Raw genomic sequence first — 18814 nt, forward strand, 5'->3', positions numbered from 1 at the left:
GTGTGAACAGAATGCTGGACTAGATGGACCCTTGGTCTGATCCAGAATGGCTCTTCTTATGTTCTTATGTTTACTCAGCCTGTGCTGGCTGAAAAAGTCAAATCACCCTGGAGCATGTCAGCTTTTCCAGTAATAGCATATTTGCTATGCTATCGTTAAGTGAATTATTAAATTAAAGCCTGTGCTAGGAAATGGGAAAGTGTGGTCTTAGTGGATTTCTAAAGTTGCCAGTATGTAGCAATGAAGACTGAAACTGTGTGTAATCTGATATCAAGGAAGTAGGAGTCTAACGTCACGTCTAATAGAATGATGGAAAATATGACCATAACCACTGAGAACATGGTTCATATTAGGTGAATGATTGCATCTACATGGAAAGAGTAAAATATGTTGTGTGATGATTACCATGTTGGGAAGGTTTGGGCTCTTTGGGACTCTTTATCATTCAGACTGGTGATGTTTTACTGTCATCTTGTCCCCAACTTCCTTTTTATCTTCTCTCAGTTTTATTTTTTTGTATTGCTTGAATTACCAATGACTTCTAAGTTCTAAGTAATCTTCTCTCTAATGGGATTTTTAAAATAACCTTTTAAAATTTGTGGACCCAATTATTAACCATTCAAGTATGTCAATATTCATTTCGGAGTAGTTTTAATAATTGTAATAGTCCAATTTCATGGCTCATTGTGAATTATTTTTGTAGTAAATCTTATGGCTTGTTTTGCACCAAAAATTCAAATTCAAAGTTGGGATGAGTACTACTACAGTTACCAAGATTTATCAGGTGCAAAAATTCAACAGCCAACCAGCTCTCCACACACAATATGTGCAAAGAACTCCTCTCACCCACAGTGGCGTTTGTGTTCATCAAATCAGAGAAATTTGATCTTTATATCATTTCCTTAGCAAACAGAACTGGCTCTTTCCATCATCATGAATGGTATTCCTGTAAATGAAAGAGATCCATGTGCATATCTGAGCACCGAGGTATTCCTAGATTAGGGTCATAAAATGTTACCTCCAACATTATGTGTCACTAAGAAAACTGATGATACTAATGACTTATAGCTGTATCAATTTTACTACCCAGTATCCATTTTACAGGCTGTAGATCTATTTATTCATGCAAAACCATACAGTAACTTTCTCCAAAGCATCTGGTGCTCCCCAGATGTTTTGGACTACAATTCCCAGCAATCCTGACCATTGGCTATGCTGGCTGGCACTGATGGGAGGTAAAATCCAAAACATCTGGATGGCAGTTGGGGAAGGCTGCTATAGAGCTTGATTGAAATTCAGGACTGATTTTCACGGCATGTACATGCCTTGATGTCTCACTCCTCCACTTGATGATTCGTAGGTGATTATGTGAAATGTGCTCACTGATGACCATAACATCAGGTTATATGAAAGTTATAATGCAGGTATGATCCGTGATGGCTGTTTTGTGCCTACAAGTTAACACTTAATATTTACTGAATGATGAACAGATGTGCCTGGTTCTCAGTCTTTAGGTTCTCAGAATGTTTAGTGCAGAGTCAAATACTAGCCAAATATTGATAGAAGTCAAATGACTTTGAGTTCATTATTAAAACTGCAATTTCTTAATCTTCTAAAGCTGTTCTGCACTAATTACTGGGATATTTTGGAACTGTCTGTGACATCATATAAAAGCAGTAATTTTGCTAGAGATTATTTAAGCAACTCCAGCAGATTATTGTCTTATTTTCTCTTGCATTGACAGGAAACAGTAGTTACTATTCATCTAATGCTTAATAATTTGATCAGTAGTCCTAGTTCTCATTGACTACGAAAATCTGTAAGCTATAGGCCTGGTTCAAATGTAACATGAAACTATGGTTTCGTGTTACATGCAGAAGCCTGTCCTTATATGTTCTTCCCTCCCCTCGCCTCCTCTAGCACACCTCTGAGGAGATCTGAAGCGTTTGCTTCCATTTTCAGTTAACCACAGATTATTGTTATGCCCAAACCAGTACAAAGACTAGCTATGATTAGTCTTAACTATGGTTTATTGTAGCAAGCCAACTTCAAACCATGATTTATGAAGTTGGCTTGTTTCCCTAAACCATAGTTAAAATTAACCACCGTGTAGGGTTTGGACCGAACAGTAAACTATGGTTAATTGAAAATGGAAGTAAAAGCTGTGCTGGAGGAGGGGAGGGGGAGCACACAGGCCCGAGGCCCATTCACATAATGGTTAATCAGACTTTAACATTATGTCCAAATGATGCTATAGTTACATTATTTTAATGTTATTGCAGACTGATGCCAAAATTAAGAAGCTGTTCTGACAATATTCTAAATATAGAGGCTAAAGTGTTGGATATGGACTAAATAAATGAATCTGTGAAATTGTATTAGGAATGTATATGGAGTTTGGATAGAAATTAACATTTTGTATGCTACCTGCAACTGTGAAATTCTTATCCAGAATGTCAGTACTGGAAGTACTGTTAAGAACAGCCAGACTCCATTGTGGGAGGTGTATTTAGACAAAAGGTCTACTTACCACAAATAAAACTTTGTGCTGGAAAACGGGCTCAATTCCAATGCCATTTTAAACTACAAAAGTATCCCAGCTATTTGTAGCATTTCAGGAAAGTCTTGCAATACAGCATTTTTTTCCCTCATAACATCAAATGGTGCTAGATTTAGATTTGTTGAATAAAGCCTGATTCATACAGCCATTTTAGGCAAGAAAGAATGATCAGTAAATCCACATGGAGGTTTTTAAAAAATACTCTTTATTCTAGAACTTTTTCAGGTACAATCCCACAGTTGGCATTTGGCCAGCTGAGGCGGCCATAGGAAGTACCATAACTGGTGCTACACTAGTAGAGAGGGAGGCCCACCAGCAGGATGGTGGTTATGCCACTTTAAGCCCCCTGGTACACCTATGGAAAGTAGATGTCCCAGTGGTGTCATTCTGCCAGTGGTGAGGGCCAAAAAAGGCGGGTTGGGGACATGTTAGGGGTGGATGAGGAAGATCCACAGGATCCTAGAGCTCTTGTTCCTCCCCAAATGGCTCAAACCACACCAGCCCTGCAACTCCAAGGGGAGGGATTTTTTTAAAAAAATCTGTCTCTGCATCTCCTGGCCTGGCAGCAGCAAGGCTTAGGTTTTTAAGTTCCTTTAAGGTCTTTTGGTTGTGTTTTATAATTGGTTTTATTGTATTTGTTTTTATTGTGTATGTCACCCTGAGTGCTTCAACTATAGGGCAACTCATACATTGAATTAATAATAATAAGGTTTGCGATAGATTCTTCTCCCTGCCCCCCCCCCACATAATAAGATTGCTCTGTCCATTACATTTTAAAATAAATAATACAGCCCCTTTATGTAAGACACAGTAACAGGGTTTATAAATTAACAAATAAATATCAATGAAAGAAATCAAAATACTCAGGAACAGTAAAAGGTAAATAAAGATTTGCTTGGATACACGTATAAAAGCACGCAACAGCAACAACACACTCATACACCCCCCCATATCTATCTATATCTATACTTTCTGTCACTAAAGCCTTAATGAAAAGAATCAGAATGGTATTTTGTATTTTCACTTAATGAAATTGACTAAGTCTAGCACAAGTCACTACATTTTGCCACCATTTTTCTATAATATTATCACTAAATTAGGGATTAGCTGTAGCCTTTTAATTGATGTAAGATATTTTCTATAACTAATATTTCTCCTATCATGTTATCCTTAGAGAGTAAGATGATTATTTTTCCTTATTGCTAAAATTTGGAATTGTGTTTATATATTTCATTTCATTTCTATATCGTCCAATAGTCAAAGCTTTCTTGGCGGTTCACAGAAATTAAAACCACAGAGTGCAGCATAAAAGAATATAAAATATGAAAGCTTAAAACCACAATGTAATCAGTACAACTGGAATAAAACCTAGCAGCAATGCAGAGATTTGAAATACAGATTTAAAACACCAGAGCTAAAAGATTAAAAGCTAAAATACTGGGAGAATAAAAGGTCTTCACCTGGCACCAGAAGGAGTACAACATAGGCACCAAGTGAACCATTTCAGAGAGCTCATTCCACAGCCAGGGTGCCACAGCAGAAAAGGCCCTCTTCCTGGTAGCCACCCGCCTCACTTCCTTTGGTGGGAGCTCCCGGGGAAGGATCCTTGAGGATGCTGTTAGGGTCCAGGCAGGCACATATGGGAAGAGGCGATCCTTCAGATAACCTAGCCCCAAGCCATTTAGGGCTTTGAAGGTTAATACCAGCACTTTGAATTGGGCCTGGAAATGGGCTGGCAGCTGGAAAAGTACTGGTGTAATATGATCTTGTTAGCCAGCCCCTGTTAATAATCTTGCTGCCCTATTTTGGACTAGCTGAAGTTTCCGGACTGTTTTCAAAGGCAGCCCCACGTATAACACATTGCAGTAATCCACATGAGAGGTTATCACAGCATGGATAACTGTAGCTAGGCTATCGCTGTCCAGATAAGGGTGTAGCTGGTATATCAGCCTTTGGTGTATCAACTTTGTTGCTACTAAAAGAAGTACAATCAAGCAATCTCCATAATAAGCTCTCTTCTAATGAGTGGTATTGCTTCCTCATCCATAACAACTAGGGATGTGCACCAATCACAAGATTTCGTTTGAACCCTGATTCAGAGATTTGGAAAATAGTCTGATTTGGCTTAAAAGACCCTGATGCTGGGAAAGATTGAAGGCAAAAGGAGAAGGGGACGGCAGAGGATGAGATGGCTAGATAGCATCACCAATGCAATGAATATGAACTTGAGCACACTCCGGGAGAGAGCGGAGGACAGGAAAGCCTAGAGTGCTATGGTCCATGGGGTCACGAAGAGTGGACACAACTTAACGACTGAACAACTGATTTGGCTTGGACTAATTTGGAGACCACCCACTTCAACTCAGGTGTGAATCCAAATCTCATTTAAGAAATCCAAATCTTCATGCTTCCCATTGACTATTCCCATTGTGCCTAGAGGCCTTGTCTAATCAATGGACCGCCATTTTGGCGTCTGTATCGGATATCTCTATGGATCTTCAGTTACATCTTATTCAGCAAAATCTTTTGTTTCGGGTCTATTGGATGCCATGGCTCTTTAATAAAGGCTTGTCAAACTTGGCTAATAGTTGGAGGTGTAATGCAGTTAACACTTCTCTTATTCATATGTTTTGGAAATGCCCAATAGTTGCCTCGTTTTGGAAGGAAGTTATTATATGGATAATTTTTGTATTGGAAAACTCTTTAATTTTTAATGATGTACATGTTATCTTAAATTACTTACCTGCCTTTTGGAATGTAACACATGGTCAGCATAAATGGATCCTTCACACCCTTTTGGTTGCTAAAAGACTGATACTATGTTACTGGAAGAATAAAAAGCTCACTGCCTATAATGCAATGAATTGAAGACTTAACAACGCTAGCAACATTTGAAAGAGTGGTATGTAGGCATAACTTGCAAATGGACTTATATTTGGATATCTGGTATGCTTTTACTGAAGTTTACATGTAACCTATTCTTTCTCTCTTTTTCTCTCCCTAGAATATTGTAATATTTGAAACTGAGGATTTTAGAATATGTTGTCATATTTTTATTTTGGTTTTTTTTTTGTTAAATTCACAATAAAAATTGATTTTTAAAAAAGAAATAACATACTTAGGGTGCTGAGCTGTATTTGCTCAGTACTTCAAAACTGGTTAATTGGCAAGAAAACACACACTCTGGTTCCTGATTCCAGATAAAAGGACCAACTGCAAATATTAATGCCAAGGCAAATGCAAATCTTCCTCTTTACCCTGCAGTTCATGTTTAGGCATCATCCCATCTTTGTTTGCATTATCACAGAACCTAGTAAGATGAGCTTATTTCCATACCCTAAGTGACTCAGGATCTTTCCTTGGATGGAAACAATCTTGCCCTATGAAAATGGATACTGGGGAAAGAGACAGAGCTAGGATATTACAATTGTCCCAAATCCTCAAAATAGATGCCAAACTCAGAATTATTACTGATAGAAAAAAGTGGTTATTGCTCATACCACTTCGTCTAACACATAATTATTCACAAACATTTTTAAAATAGCTGACCACCTGTTTGCATGGTTTCAACATACTCGAATATCACCTGCAAGTCAGAAGCCTGGCCCTTCTTCTCAACACTGCATGTCAAAGGTTTAGAAGGTAATCTGGAGTGTTTGTTATTCCCTCTGGCACCTATGAATTGTTCTAGCAGGAATACATATTGGCAGAATTTGAAAACAGATTTTTTTTCAAAGATACTTCTTCTAATGGCATTAATTTATTACAACAGATTTAGTTTGCTCTAATCCTGCACATATAAATAATTGCATCAGAATAGTCCATCCATATTAGATGTCAGGCAGAGTCTCAAATATTTCTGAATTTTATTCACCCATTTGAATGTCTTATTGGGATTGTAGGTGACATTGTGACTGAAAGATTAATCAAATTTGGATTGAACTACCTTGAAGTCAAATATTTTGCCATAGTTATGTATCCTGCACAGCCAATGTGGAAGCTTCAGGTGAAGCTAAGTATAAAACTCTGTCATTAGCAATATATTTTATGGTGGATGCTGTTGATAACAGGGCTCTTGATCCTCAAGTCTTGATTAATCACCTCTGCAAAAGCTTAATAGACCAAGCCAAGAGCTAGGGAGAAAGAGGGTACTCTTGTTGGGTTCCATGTCCAATAAGAAAATAATATGACCTAAAAGTATTGATTTTAACCTAGGCTGCATGTTTAGTACAGAGCAAGGATAGGGAACTTTTTGGACTATGGGCGCATTTGGCAATTTGAGAAATGGTCCTGGTCATGACTGTCCTGGGCCTCTGTGTCTAATGATGAAACTGCTAACAGAAGACCTAGATGTTTGCAATAATTAATCATATTTAAAGTTCTGTGGACATTGTCAGAGAATGTTCCTTTTATAGATGAATCAATCTATTCAGACATCCAAAATAACATTAATAATACGATGCATCTGTTGCTCTTTAAAGTCAATGAAACTAAACCTTTTAAATAAAATACATACATACATGGATAGCAGAAGATCTAGTGCAAGTGCTTAACTTACTGGACCTATTTCTTATTTTTAACTGCAGCCAAGGTCTGATTTGATAGTTAGTTATTCTAAGAAATTGACCTTTTCAGTCACTTCATCCCAGGAGGGGATAAAGTTGTGAGAAATGCTTTTATTGTATGTTCCTTGACAAAAGCACATGCCAAACATTCTGATGAACTCTATGTCATGAACTGTCTCCCACATATGCATTCAGTTCTATAGCACAACTATTTTTAAAGTGTTCCATAACAAGTGGCCAAAATGCCTCTTAAGTAATGTGTTATTTTCATCAGCTTTTATAGTAGCATGGGACACTTACAGATAAGCTAGCCTAGTACTTAAGTATATTTTTATCCCTGATTCCCAGTTTCATCTTAAGTTATTAACTGACAAGTTTAATTTATTAATTGTCATGTTACACATACACAAACTTATAATTGCAGCCTGTCACGGTAGGTGCCTCAGTCTGAAGATGGGGCAGCCAGGGTTGAATACATCAAGTTCCAAGCAGCTATAATCCTTCCAATTCTGCAGCAAAGGGGGAAGGAACATGACAATTAATAAATTGGATGGAGCCATTTTAAAAATGCCTGTGCCCCTTCGAAAGAGCTAATAGGCAGACATGTGGCATTTTTAAAATGGCTGTATGCATGCAGCCCTGTTGAACTTGGGAGGGAACTGCATATGTGGGACTCGTTTGCACATTCCCATTTGGTAGACTACATATGTATAGTCTGACTTTAGCTGGATTCAGGCAAATATGTTTTTAATTGGGCTAGAATGCAGCCACCAGGGTTTTGATTGGAGCCAGAAGATCTGATCTTTTATACTGACTGTGCTCATTACCAGTTTGTTTCTAAGCTCAATTGAAAATGTTGGCATTGACCTTTAAAGCCATAAATGACCTGGGACTAGGGTATCTTCAGAACTGTCTCCTTTCATACGAATTTACCCAGTACTTCTATTCTATTACAGAGGTCCTTGTCTGAGGTGTGATGGGAGGGCACAAGAGAGAGAGCCTTCTCAGTTTAGGCACCCAGATTGTGGAACAGCCTCCTTAGGGAGGTACCTGAACCCATCACTGTCTACTGATGGTTTTATTTCAGCATGCTTTAAATTAAATATCCCTTCTTTCATGGGTTTTTAGCTGTTGTTGTTTTCTATTTCTATTATTATTATTAACATTTCTATACCGCCCCATAGCTTAAGTTCTCTGGGCGGTTTACAGAAGTTAAAACATTAAAATACAATATAAAAAGTTTAAAAGCTATTTACATAAAAGCACACAGACAATATACACAAACAACATATAACTAGAAACAACTTTGAACAGTCAGTCATAACTAATGCCACATCCAGGACCAGTTAAAAATGTGCTGCCAAATGCCTGGGAAAAGAGATAGGTCTTAACCTGGTGCCAAAAAGATAATAATGTTGCCATCAGGCGGACCTCATCAGGGACCTCATTCCACAGATGAGGGGCCACAAGAAGGCTCTCTCCCTCGTTGCTGCCTTCCAGGCTTCCCTTGGAGGAAGTACCCAGACAAGGACCTTAGATGCTGAACATAGAGTGTGGGTAGGTTCATTTATTCATCAAATACAAATTCTTGTTGCATTTGTGATTTTATTGTTTTATTTTATTAATTGTGTGCTCCCTTGAGTATACTCATTGTAAAAAGGTAGGCTATAAATAATTGTAATAAATAAAAAAAAATTATACTTTAGGGAAACATGTTGAATTTCTTTTTAAAAAAATAATTTACCACATTTTAATATAAGCTTGTGATACCAGATTGTGCGTTTGCATGGTAAATAGGTATTTGTTCCACTAGAAAGCATTATACACTTTCTTGGTCATTTTACATTTTCAAAGTACTTCTTAAAACCTTCACTGGTCTTTTTTTTTTTAAATCCACTTTTCAAGTCATGCATTTAAAGCTGGAAAAAGAATCATATGATTTACTAGTTAAATTATAGCTCTTTTCAAACAGGAAGCAAGAGGGTATGCAGAACACTAGAGTGAACAAATAAAAGGTTCTGGGCACACATCCAGTTTTAAATCAAAGACCAAACAAGGGGAATTTTGAAGAGGAAAGAAAGAATGTATAGGTCAGTGTGGAAAATATGCCCTAAGTCATGAGAAAATATTTTGCTGGCTAAAGTGAAACCATTTTTCATATAAAATGATGATTATGGGGAAATCTGCAAGCATTAAGGATGTTTCAGACAAGACAGAGGGAGTCCCCTTCTCCATTTGGAAAAAAATTATTGGCTTTTATGATGAAGGATATAAAAAGATATATTGGTGGAATGTTTTAACATTTATTTTAAAATGTTTTTATATAGCTCAATATAAACACCCCTTTTTACATTCCAACAGGAGTCCAATACATTCAGGTCAAAGCAGTGTAAATGAAAAAAATGGAGAACTATTTGCTAAATCATTATAAATAATTTAAATCCTTTTACATTAGGAAAGTGACAGACTAATATAGAAAAAAATACTTTTTTCTGACAACTTGCGAAGTCATTGCGTTTATGCACTTGTATACTCTGTAGTAGCTGCCATCTGTCCTTGTTCAAAGTAGGCTGTGATTTCATCCCTTCCCCCACTTTGCAATATATCCTTGCTTCTCTTTAGTAAATTATCCTGGTGACTTGCTTTTAGATAGTGGTAAATACAACCATAACTTCTTGACAAAGCAAGTGAGGGGGAAAATAGAACATGTGCCTAAGCTTTATAAATACAGAGGGTTGTTCTCCATCCATTCCTGCTAAGCTTTGAACAGGATTTTAGTTACTTTTAACTGTGATTGCTGGAGATTGTCTCAATCTGGAACAAATGCAGCAGTTCCCGCAAAAGACATAGAACAAGATGCCTGGAAGCCAAGCGTCTAAAAATGAGTCAACTCTTCAATGCACACACATTATCCCAAACACTGCCCAAGGGGAGTGGGTGGGAAGACTCTTTCTAGATAGAAGTCCATACCATAGAAGCTTGCTTGTACTTGTAGTAGGTTCAACTATTGACAGGCGAGGGCAAAGGATTTCTCCAAGAGCCAGCTCAGTGGGGCTCCATGAGTGCTTCCTTGGCACATGGAGCCCAACAAAAGATATTGGACAATGCCATCACATCACTCCGTGTGTGTCACAGGTTCATGTCCTTTGTATTTGACCTGAATGATTAACATTAGAACTCTCTGCACAGGCAAAATTAACAACTGGACAGACACATTTTAATCAATTTTAGAATGGACATGATGTTAAAATCACATTTGATCATGAATCAAAGAGGCTGGTTTGAAAGCATAAGGCTGCTGTCCCAAGCCCAAGCTTCACCAAGTTTACTCAGAAATAAGTCCCTTTGCTTTCAGTGAGACTTAGTTATATGTAAGTATGCTTAGGATAGCTATCTCATTGCTGTCAATGAGACATAAGTGTGTGTCATCAGGAGGGAATGCAGCCCATGTCTTTATTTCAGCACGATCAAGTGAGTTCATCTGAGCAGAGAGATTCTCTCTCTCTCTCTCTCTTTCTTCTTCTAGAACAAAGTTTTATACAATAAATGGTTCTCAGTATAGTAAGGAACCCATAAATATTTAAGAAAAAGAGGTTAAACCACACACACACACACACACACACTGACCTGACAACATAATCATAACATGAGGAAAACAACACAATGGCTTTCAAAGCAGAAAGAGTCCATAGATGTCCTTACCTTAAAATTATGTGCTTTTTCATAGTTGAAATGGTTGTCATTTTGCGTTAATGCTGCTCTTCTGACCAAAGAGGTGATCTGTGAATAGGCAAAGAGTTTCAGAGGTTGCCACAAGAGTGCCCCCTTGACTCCCATCTTAACCCCCAGTGCCACCGCCAGCAGCTCTTGGCGCTTCCTTCCACGCTTAGATTTGTGAACCACAGCACAGGCTTTCTCATTTTCAAGCCATAACTCCTCAGCAAACATAGTGCTTGGATCCCAGATCCTTTCCCTGTCTTCTGCAGAGCCTGGGAGGCTGACTGCTGTCAGGTTTGTCCAACTGCTTCTAATGGTAGACAGCAGATTTGAAGCAGCTGCAGCAGCCCATTCTGTGGAGACCTCTGGCATGTGACTTGAATAGGCTGTCTTGTGTGATGGAAGGAGCTTCTGCATCTGAATAAGTAACGGTCTGCTTTGTGATACTACTTTAAATTAAAGCAGACGTGTGTCTGAAACAATAGCCTGAATTCATGTACTGAACAGCTCCCCCTTCTCTGCCCTCCCCCCAGCAGTGGTATCCTGCCAGACACTGAAGAAAGAAATACAGGCGGTAGGACAGCTTTACGCCACAACACATTTCAAAGGATAGATCACTTCTACTCGGGAGCATCCCCCCACCCCCCATAAATGACTCTAATGCTGCATCCAATTGCACTCAGAGCTGGAGAATTGTGAGCTATTCCAGTACAAACACCAACAGATTAAGCCTTTAAACCCCAACGATCGTTTAATCTTGCAGGGCTAAAAAAAAATCTCTTCTTTTTCATATCCTGTACAAGTGAAAATCTGTTAGCGCTTGAAGGATTAGTAGCAGTTCTTTGCAATGCATTAAATTAAGGATGTTTTTGGCGGCTCTACTTTAGGATAAACTAAGTAATTCGATTATTTCAGCATTCCTACTGATTATTTCAGTAGAAGATGCAGACTACAGACCTAGACTATAATTTGATTTACATAGAAAAACATAGTGTGTCCTACTGAGAAGCATAAGGGCTTGCCCAGGCAATACAAGTTATACTGTAGGATAATGACTTACTGTACAGATGTTATGGCCTTCATGAACAGAGGTCACTGAGAAATAGTTCTATATCAGTGGGACTTGCAGCAAAATTTTTGTGAACCGCCCAGAGAGCTTCGGCTATTGGGTGGTATAGAAATGAAATGAATGAATGAATGAATGAATGAATGAATAAATAAAATGTTGCAGTGTGGAGTCTGCCTGTTCAGGGTTCCAACCAGCCAGCCATGCCGTTTCCCAGAATGCTCCATTCCATTCCCCCTACCTCCCCATGGTTTTCTGCCCCCCCCAACAGACACTTAGCATTCTGTGGCCACTGAGCATGCTCAGTACTTATAGGGCTATGTTATGATTTTTAATTTAATTTAATGTATTCAATTTATGAGTCACTGTATAGCCAAAGTTCTCAAGGCAATATACATAATAAAAAACAAACACAATAAAACCAATGATTAAACACATTAAAATAATTTAAAAGCAGCCACAACATTAATTTTAAAAGAAGGAATATGTGTTAAAGTGGCTAAAACATGAAAAGGATGATTTAAAAAACACAGCTTTAAACATATAATTGAAAATAAAACAAGCAGCATTAAGAAGTGTTTTTTAAGGCCTGGGAGTATAAAAAGGTCTTTGCTTGGTGCCAAAAAGTCGACAAAGTACATGCCAGATGGACCTCTCTAGGGAGGGCATTCCACAATTTGGGGCCACCACAGAAAAGGCCCACTCATGAGTGAAGAGGCTACAATACTGATATGATATGGTCATAACATCCAGTTCCAGTCATATTTTGGCTGCCATATTTTGTACTAACTTCAGTTTCTGGACAGTCTTCAAGGGCAGCCCGACATACAGCACATTGCAGTAATCTAACTGGGAGGTAAACCAGAGCATGGAAGCCAGGCTGTTTCTACCCAGGTGAGGTTGTAAATGGTAGGGCTGTGCACGGACCCCCTGATCCACTTCGGATGCTGTTTCGGGTCCTCTGAAGTAACCCCCTATCCGCTTCAGACCAATTTGGACCCCCTCCGCTCCAACTTGGATCTGAATCCAAAGTGAGATTCAGATATCCGGATGGCCCATTTTTGGCGTTTTCCCATTGACTTGCATGGGAAAACACAAACAGTTATAACGTTTTTAGTTTTTGTGATACAGACATGAAATTTGGGGACCTCTCCCCCCCTCCCCCCCCCCCGGAGAGAAGGTCACATGCAAAATATCAGTTTGGCACAGTGGTTTATGTGCTAGGTGGAGTTAAAATCTGATGTTTTCAGAAACTTTCAAAGCAAAGAGATGTAAGTTCTCCCTGTTTCCACACATGCACATGACACCTTGGCCTCTCCCAGCCCCCCTGGAGGGCATCGCACCCCCCAAAGTCCAGGCAGTTTGGCCCACTGGCTTGTGTGCTAGGCACAGGTTGAATCCGATATTCCCAGAAACTCAGAACAAAGTCAGAAGGGAAAGTGTGTTGAAGCAGAAGTCACTATCCCTAACCTCTGCTGCAGGTTTCTTTGAAGTGCAAAACAACCCTTATTCAGAAGAATCACTGGCTCAGCCTCTCTATGGCTGAATACACACATTACCTGGCAAGCAGGCTGAAGAGGTTATTTTTTTAATCTGCTTTTGTTTATTTCTAGCACACACTAAATGGGTTTTTTTAATGTATTTTCCCCAGTGGTTGCTGCTCTGGGTGCAGCAAAAGTTTGATTTTCTTCATAATAACTAGGGGCGGGAAAGACTGTGGAGAAGGGGGTGCTGAGATTTCTGCTTATAAGACAGCTCCACCACCTCCGAGGTGAGTTAAACCTGGAGGAATGATGGGATGAGCACGAGTAAAAGCAAGAGGGCAAAGCCTTTCTGGAGAAGAAGAAACATTTGGACAACCTGGCTCCACTGAGCTGGTGTGCATTTAAGTGAAAGCTCAGAGCCAGGTGGAGGCGAGCAGGCGGAGCCAGGCAGTGCCAGGCAGAGGCTGGAAGAGAGGCACCCGGTGGGCCTGGACAGTGCAAAAACGCTATAGTCCCATGGTAGCAAAGCCACCAAGCCCAGCTATTCCACCCAGGCATGGGGTGGGCAGGCAGTGGTAGGATCCACTCCCACCTCAAAGTGGTCCCACACTATGCTGCCCTGACCTTTCCGTGGAGGAGATACAGACTGCCTGCCTTGAGTCTGGGGGCAGGGGGCAATGCACGAGCAGAGGGAACAATGGAATAGGGTTCAGGTGCCGGAGCCTCTGCCTGCTTCTCCTCCAACACACCCTGGAGCATCTCCTCCTCTTCGCCCTTCACCACACTGAGGACATTGGACACTTTCGACCGAACATCCAGCAGTGGGCTCCCCTCTTCCACTACAGAAGGAGCTGCTGCTGCTCCTCCTTCGCCAAGAGTGCTACTATGGGCTCCTCCAGCCTCCTCAAACAGTGACCTCCGGGCACTGCAACTGGCCTCCACACTCTGCTGCCCTACTGCGCTATCCGGACTGGGGGAGAGCCGGCTTGCCTAATGGCGCTGCTAGTGACAGCACCTCGCCCACCTCTGCCCCTGCAAAGACCCCGTAGAAGACGCCTCACTGGGCTGGCTTGTTTTGCCACACAGTGGAGTATCATAATAATTGATATAAATTATCAATAAATTGATAAATTGAATTAATAATTGATATAAAATAGTATGTGTGTGGTGCTTTGCACACTGTATTGAATTTTGGATGTATTGCTTGCTTGACCATAGCACAAGCACGGGTGCGTGCGTGCGCGCACACACACACACACACACATGAGCAAAAGAAAAGCAAATGCAGAACTACCCAACCAAAGAAAAGGGATTTTTATTTGTTATTTTATATTTAATTTTCTTTTAAGGAAAACAAGTTCAAGAAATACAGGATAGCAGAGGAGAGAGATGGTAAGATTCCAGAGCAACCAAAGAATAGGAAAAAAACCCCACTTTCTTTATGTTTTTGGAGGATGAAGCCAGAAAAGACACAGATAGTTCACTTCTGAACTGGGGGGGTGTAAAAAAAATAAGGCAAGGCACAGGCAGGCTGCTATATCTCCTTATTTTAGAATTTAGAAAGAAAGGAAAAACTAAATGGTTGAATAATACTTGGGGGGGGGGAGGAAATGGAGGAACAAGCCCAGAGGTAAATGTTTGTTTTGTAAGTTTTGCCCTGATTACAGCTTGTTCTTTTACTCCTTCCTCCTCTGCTCTTTCTTTCCTAGATTTAAAAAAACACACAGTCCTATCTAGACTTTCAAAAACAAACACAGCCCTCTCCACGTCCCCAACCAATGGCCGGCAGGGAGGGGGAGCAAAGGAACGAGAAAAAAACTAGTGAGCTAATAATAATTACTGTTTGTTTTTAACAATTAAGGAAAGACAGAGCTAGATCGGGATAGATACAGAACGAACGAGTTGGAATAGAACAAGGCAGCTGCAGAAACTGCCAGACTTAGAACACAAATGCACGCAGCCCTCTCCCAAGTCCGAACCAACCAACGCAAGCAATGGAACGGTGGCAGGGGGGAGCGAAGAACAATTGAGATTAACTAATAATAATTTAACTGTTTGTAACAATGAAGGAAAGACAGAGCTCAATGGAGAAGAAAGAAGAAGCTGCAATGAGTGCACACACACACACCCTGATCTAACCAGACAAACACTGTCTCTACCAACCAACCACCTCACGCAATAAACAAACACAGCCTTTTGCCAAAGTATATATACCCCCCTCCTCCACCACTCTCTCTGATTGGAGACTGCTAGCGTCGGTTCTGACCAAGAGTTCCTATTCGCCAAAGCACACTCCCTCCTCCTCCTGCACTAGCCTCCCCTCGCATCCACTCACCTTCCCCTCCCTCCTCCTCATGCCCATCCGCGTGATCTTTGAGAAGTTGATACGTTTTGGAGACAGCCTGTCTCAGCTGCTCAGAAGGCATAAAGAGCTATGAATCTCAGAGGCAGACAGAGGCACCGCGTGGAGGGAGCGCTTTGCTTCGTGGTTCCTCAGTGCTAGGCTGATCTGCTTCATAAAATGCTGAGGAACCTCCAAAACAGCCTGCTTCACCTCGTTATTCGGGCTTCGTACTGAAGCGGTGCACAGCACTAGTAAATGGTGTAAAAGGTGCTCCATGCCACAGAAAGCACTTGTACTTCTAGTGACAAAGTTAAATCTAAAAGTACCTCCAAGTTATTAACTTGATCCTTTAGGGGAAGTACAACTCTTTCCAGAACAGGTAGAACACCACTCACCCAGGCAGAAGAACTACCCATCAACAGTACCTACATCTTGTCTGGATTGAGACTCAATTTATTGGCCCTCACCCAGGTCATTACCACAGCCAGGCACTTATTACACACTTCCACTGCCTTATTTTGGTCTGATGAAAAAGAGAGAGAGAGTTGTGTCATCAGCATACTGATGACATTGCACTCTACATCTCTGAATGGCTTCACTCAGTTCATGTAGATATTAAATTACATGGCAAACAAGATGGAGCCTTGCAGGACCCCAAAGCACAAATGCCGTGGGCTTCAGAAGAAGCCCCTCAGCACCACCTTCTGGAAATGGCCATCCAAGTACGAATGGAACCACCACAAAGCCATGCCACCAACACCCAACTCAGACAGGTTCTCGAGAAGGTACCATGGCTGATAACATCAAAAGCCTATGAGAGGACCAGGCGTATCAACAGGGTTGTATTCCCCCTGCCGCAGCAAAGGTCATCCCACAAGGTAACCAAGGCAGCTTCCATACCAAAACCAGGCCTAAACTCTGATTGAAATAGATCTAGAAAATACTTTTCATCAAGAGTACCTGGATCTCATTGGTCACTTAAGTACCTTGCAGAGGAAGGGAATGTTAGCCACTGGCCTATAATTATTCAGGTCCAAGTTGTTGTTTTTCCAGAAGTGGTCTCACTGCTGCCTTATTTAAATAGACTGGGACCACTCCCTCCCATGAGGAAGAACATATACATTCTTGGATCCAGACAGTCATCCCCTCTCAACTAGATGTAATAAGCTATGAGGGGCAAGGGTCAGACAGGTTGCTTGAACTTTACCAAGCACCTTGTCCACATCCTTGGGTCTAAAAACTGAAAATCATCCAACAGTATCTGACCAGATGGTGCCCTGGATATTTTCACGGATTGAACTGCCTGAACCGTCCTGGCAGATATGAGTATGTTTGTCCTTGAAATGTTTTGCAAACATGTTGCAGGATGCTACCAAGGGTTCTATCAGATTTCCCATCAGGCCAGAACTCCAAAGGCCCCAAACCACTCAGAAACCTTCTGCTGGGTGACACTGAGAGGCTGCAGTGCTGAAGGAAAAAAAAACACTTCTTCACCTTCATCACTGCCAGAGTAGGCTTGCTAATGAGCTTTTACCTGTGTCTGATTGGATTTGAGACAAATCCCCCCCACGCATTCCAGTCATCTCCCAGTTTGCTTCATTGCCTTCAATTCAGATTGAGTGAGGTGAATGGGCCCTGCAAAGTGGAAGAGGGCACTCATATAGTCATCTCCATATTCCACAGAGCAACCAGGGCATTGACAGAAGCACCAGCCACAGTAGCTGGAAACTCCCCCAGGCTCCTATGGAATCCATTAGCTTTTGGGAGCAGACCATCCTAATACCCCACCCCTGTAGAGAAGACTACTTACTGCAAGCCTAAATCTCACTGAGATCTAGTCTGATCATGCCAGGTAAAGAGATGCAAGATCCTCCACCATCCTCCTATCCAGCAGAGAAAACCAAATCCAGAGTGTAATTGGCTACAGTATGTTGGGCCGATGACATGTTGGGATAGCCCCATGGACGCAACATGGATATTGAAGTCCCCCAGGACCATATGTTTGGGAGTCTTCAACATCAAATCCGAGACTAGTTCCATCAGCTCAGGCAAGAAGACTGTTGGGCAGTAGAGTGGGCACTGAATCTGTACATATCTGTACAAAATGGCAAATATTAATGTACTTTAGATCCATTGCCATGTGACTGTACTTGCCTATTCCTGTTCCTCAAATATCTTAGAGGAAAATATTAATTAAATGTTCTAATATGTAAGCAAACAACAAACATATTGCTTATATCATTTAGGTGTAGAGAATAATCCTGCCCTGATTTGAAAACCTGCAGAGACAGATGGCCAACCAGTGGGCTGTGCAATTTCCTATAGTATCTTATTTAGATATAGCATTTTATAAATTCAGTAAATTGTAAGGTCAGCTTTTCAGATGTTACAACAGGTTGTTTGATTTATTTATTTCTCCAAGTAAATCATAATGCCCCTGGCCACCTCTCCATCTCTTCCCCTTGGATAATTTCTATAAATTTCATTGTTGCAATATGTGTTGCTAAATAGATCCTCTATCTAGCTGATAAGACAGCTGACTGTTACTATTAAACATGAGTTTTAAACTTGTTAAACAGATATAGATCTCCCCAGGGGGGTGATGTTTGGTGCTACGCTGTGGATCATCACCATGCCATTAAGGCACAATCCTATGCATGTTTAGACCATGATGACTGGGGAATTCTGGGAGTTGTAGGCCTTTTCTCTGTCTATACATGCATAGGATTGCACCCTTAGTGTATCATCTTCTTTGGCAGCTCGGCAGAAAGAACATCGAGCTACAAACTAGTTTCTCTTCCAGCATTTATGGATCAGCCTTTAATCAGACATAATTTTTTTTTAAAGGGGCTCTACTGTTTGAGGGCTGAGCACCTGACTTCCCCAACCATCTTTCAACATCATAGTAGCACAAAATAAGAACTAGGTTCTTCTCTTATTGGCATCCATGTGCACACCTGTAAGAGGAGCCAAGGTAAATGGATATCACATGGAAGAAAATGACATTTTTGTGAAATATTTACCTTAATGTATTTAAGAAGCATATTTTTAATTATCTCAAAGTGCAGCAGTCAGTCA

General features: G+C 40.6%; 1 protein-coding gene across 2 annotated transcripts in view; it reads right to left on the reverse strand.

Moving 5' to 3' along the window:
* Positions 1-18814, reverse strand: part of CHN2 (chimerin 2) — a 212797-nt gene that overhangs the window by 35699 nt on the left and 158284 nt on the right. For both annotated transcript variants that reach the window (XM_084858443.1, XM_084858444.1), the window contains exon 7: positions 10828-10905. In XM_084858443.1, coding sequence (XP_084714569.1) covers positions 10828-10905 — 78 coding nt within the window. The remainder of the gene's footprint in view (positions 1-10827; positions 10906-18814) is intronic.

The sequence above is a fragment of the Heloderma suspectum genome, chromosome 5 (assembly GCF_057233095.1).
Source record: "Heloderma suspectum isolate Gila_16-S chromosome 5, 16-S_ref, whole genome shotgun sequence".
Classification (NCBI taxonomy): Eukaryota; Metazoa; Chordata; class Lepidosauria; order Squamata; family Helodermatidae; genus Heloderma; species Heloderma suspectum.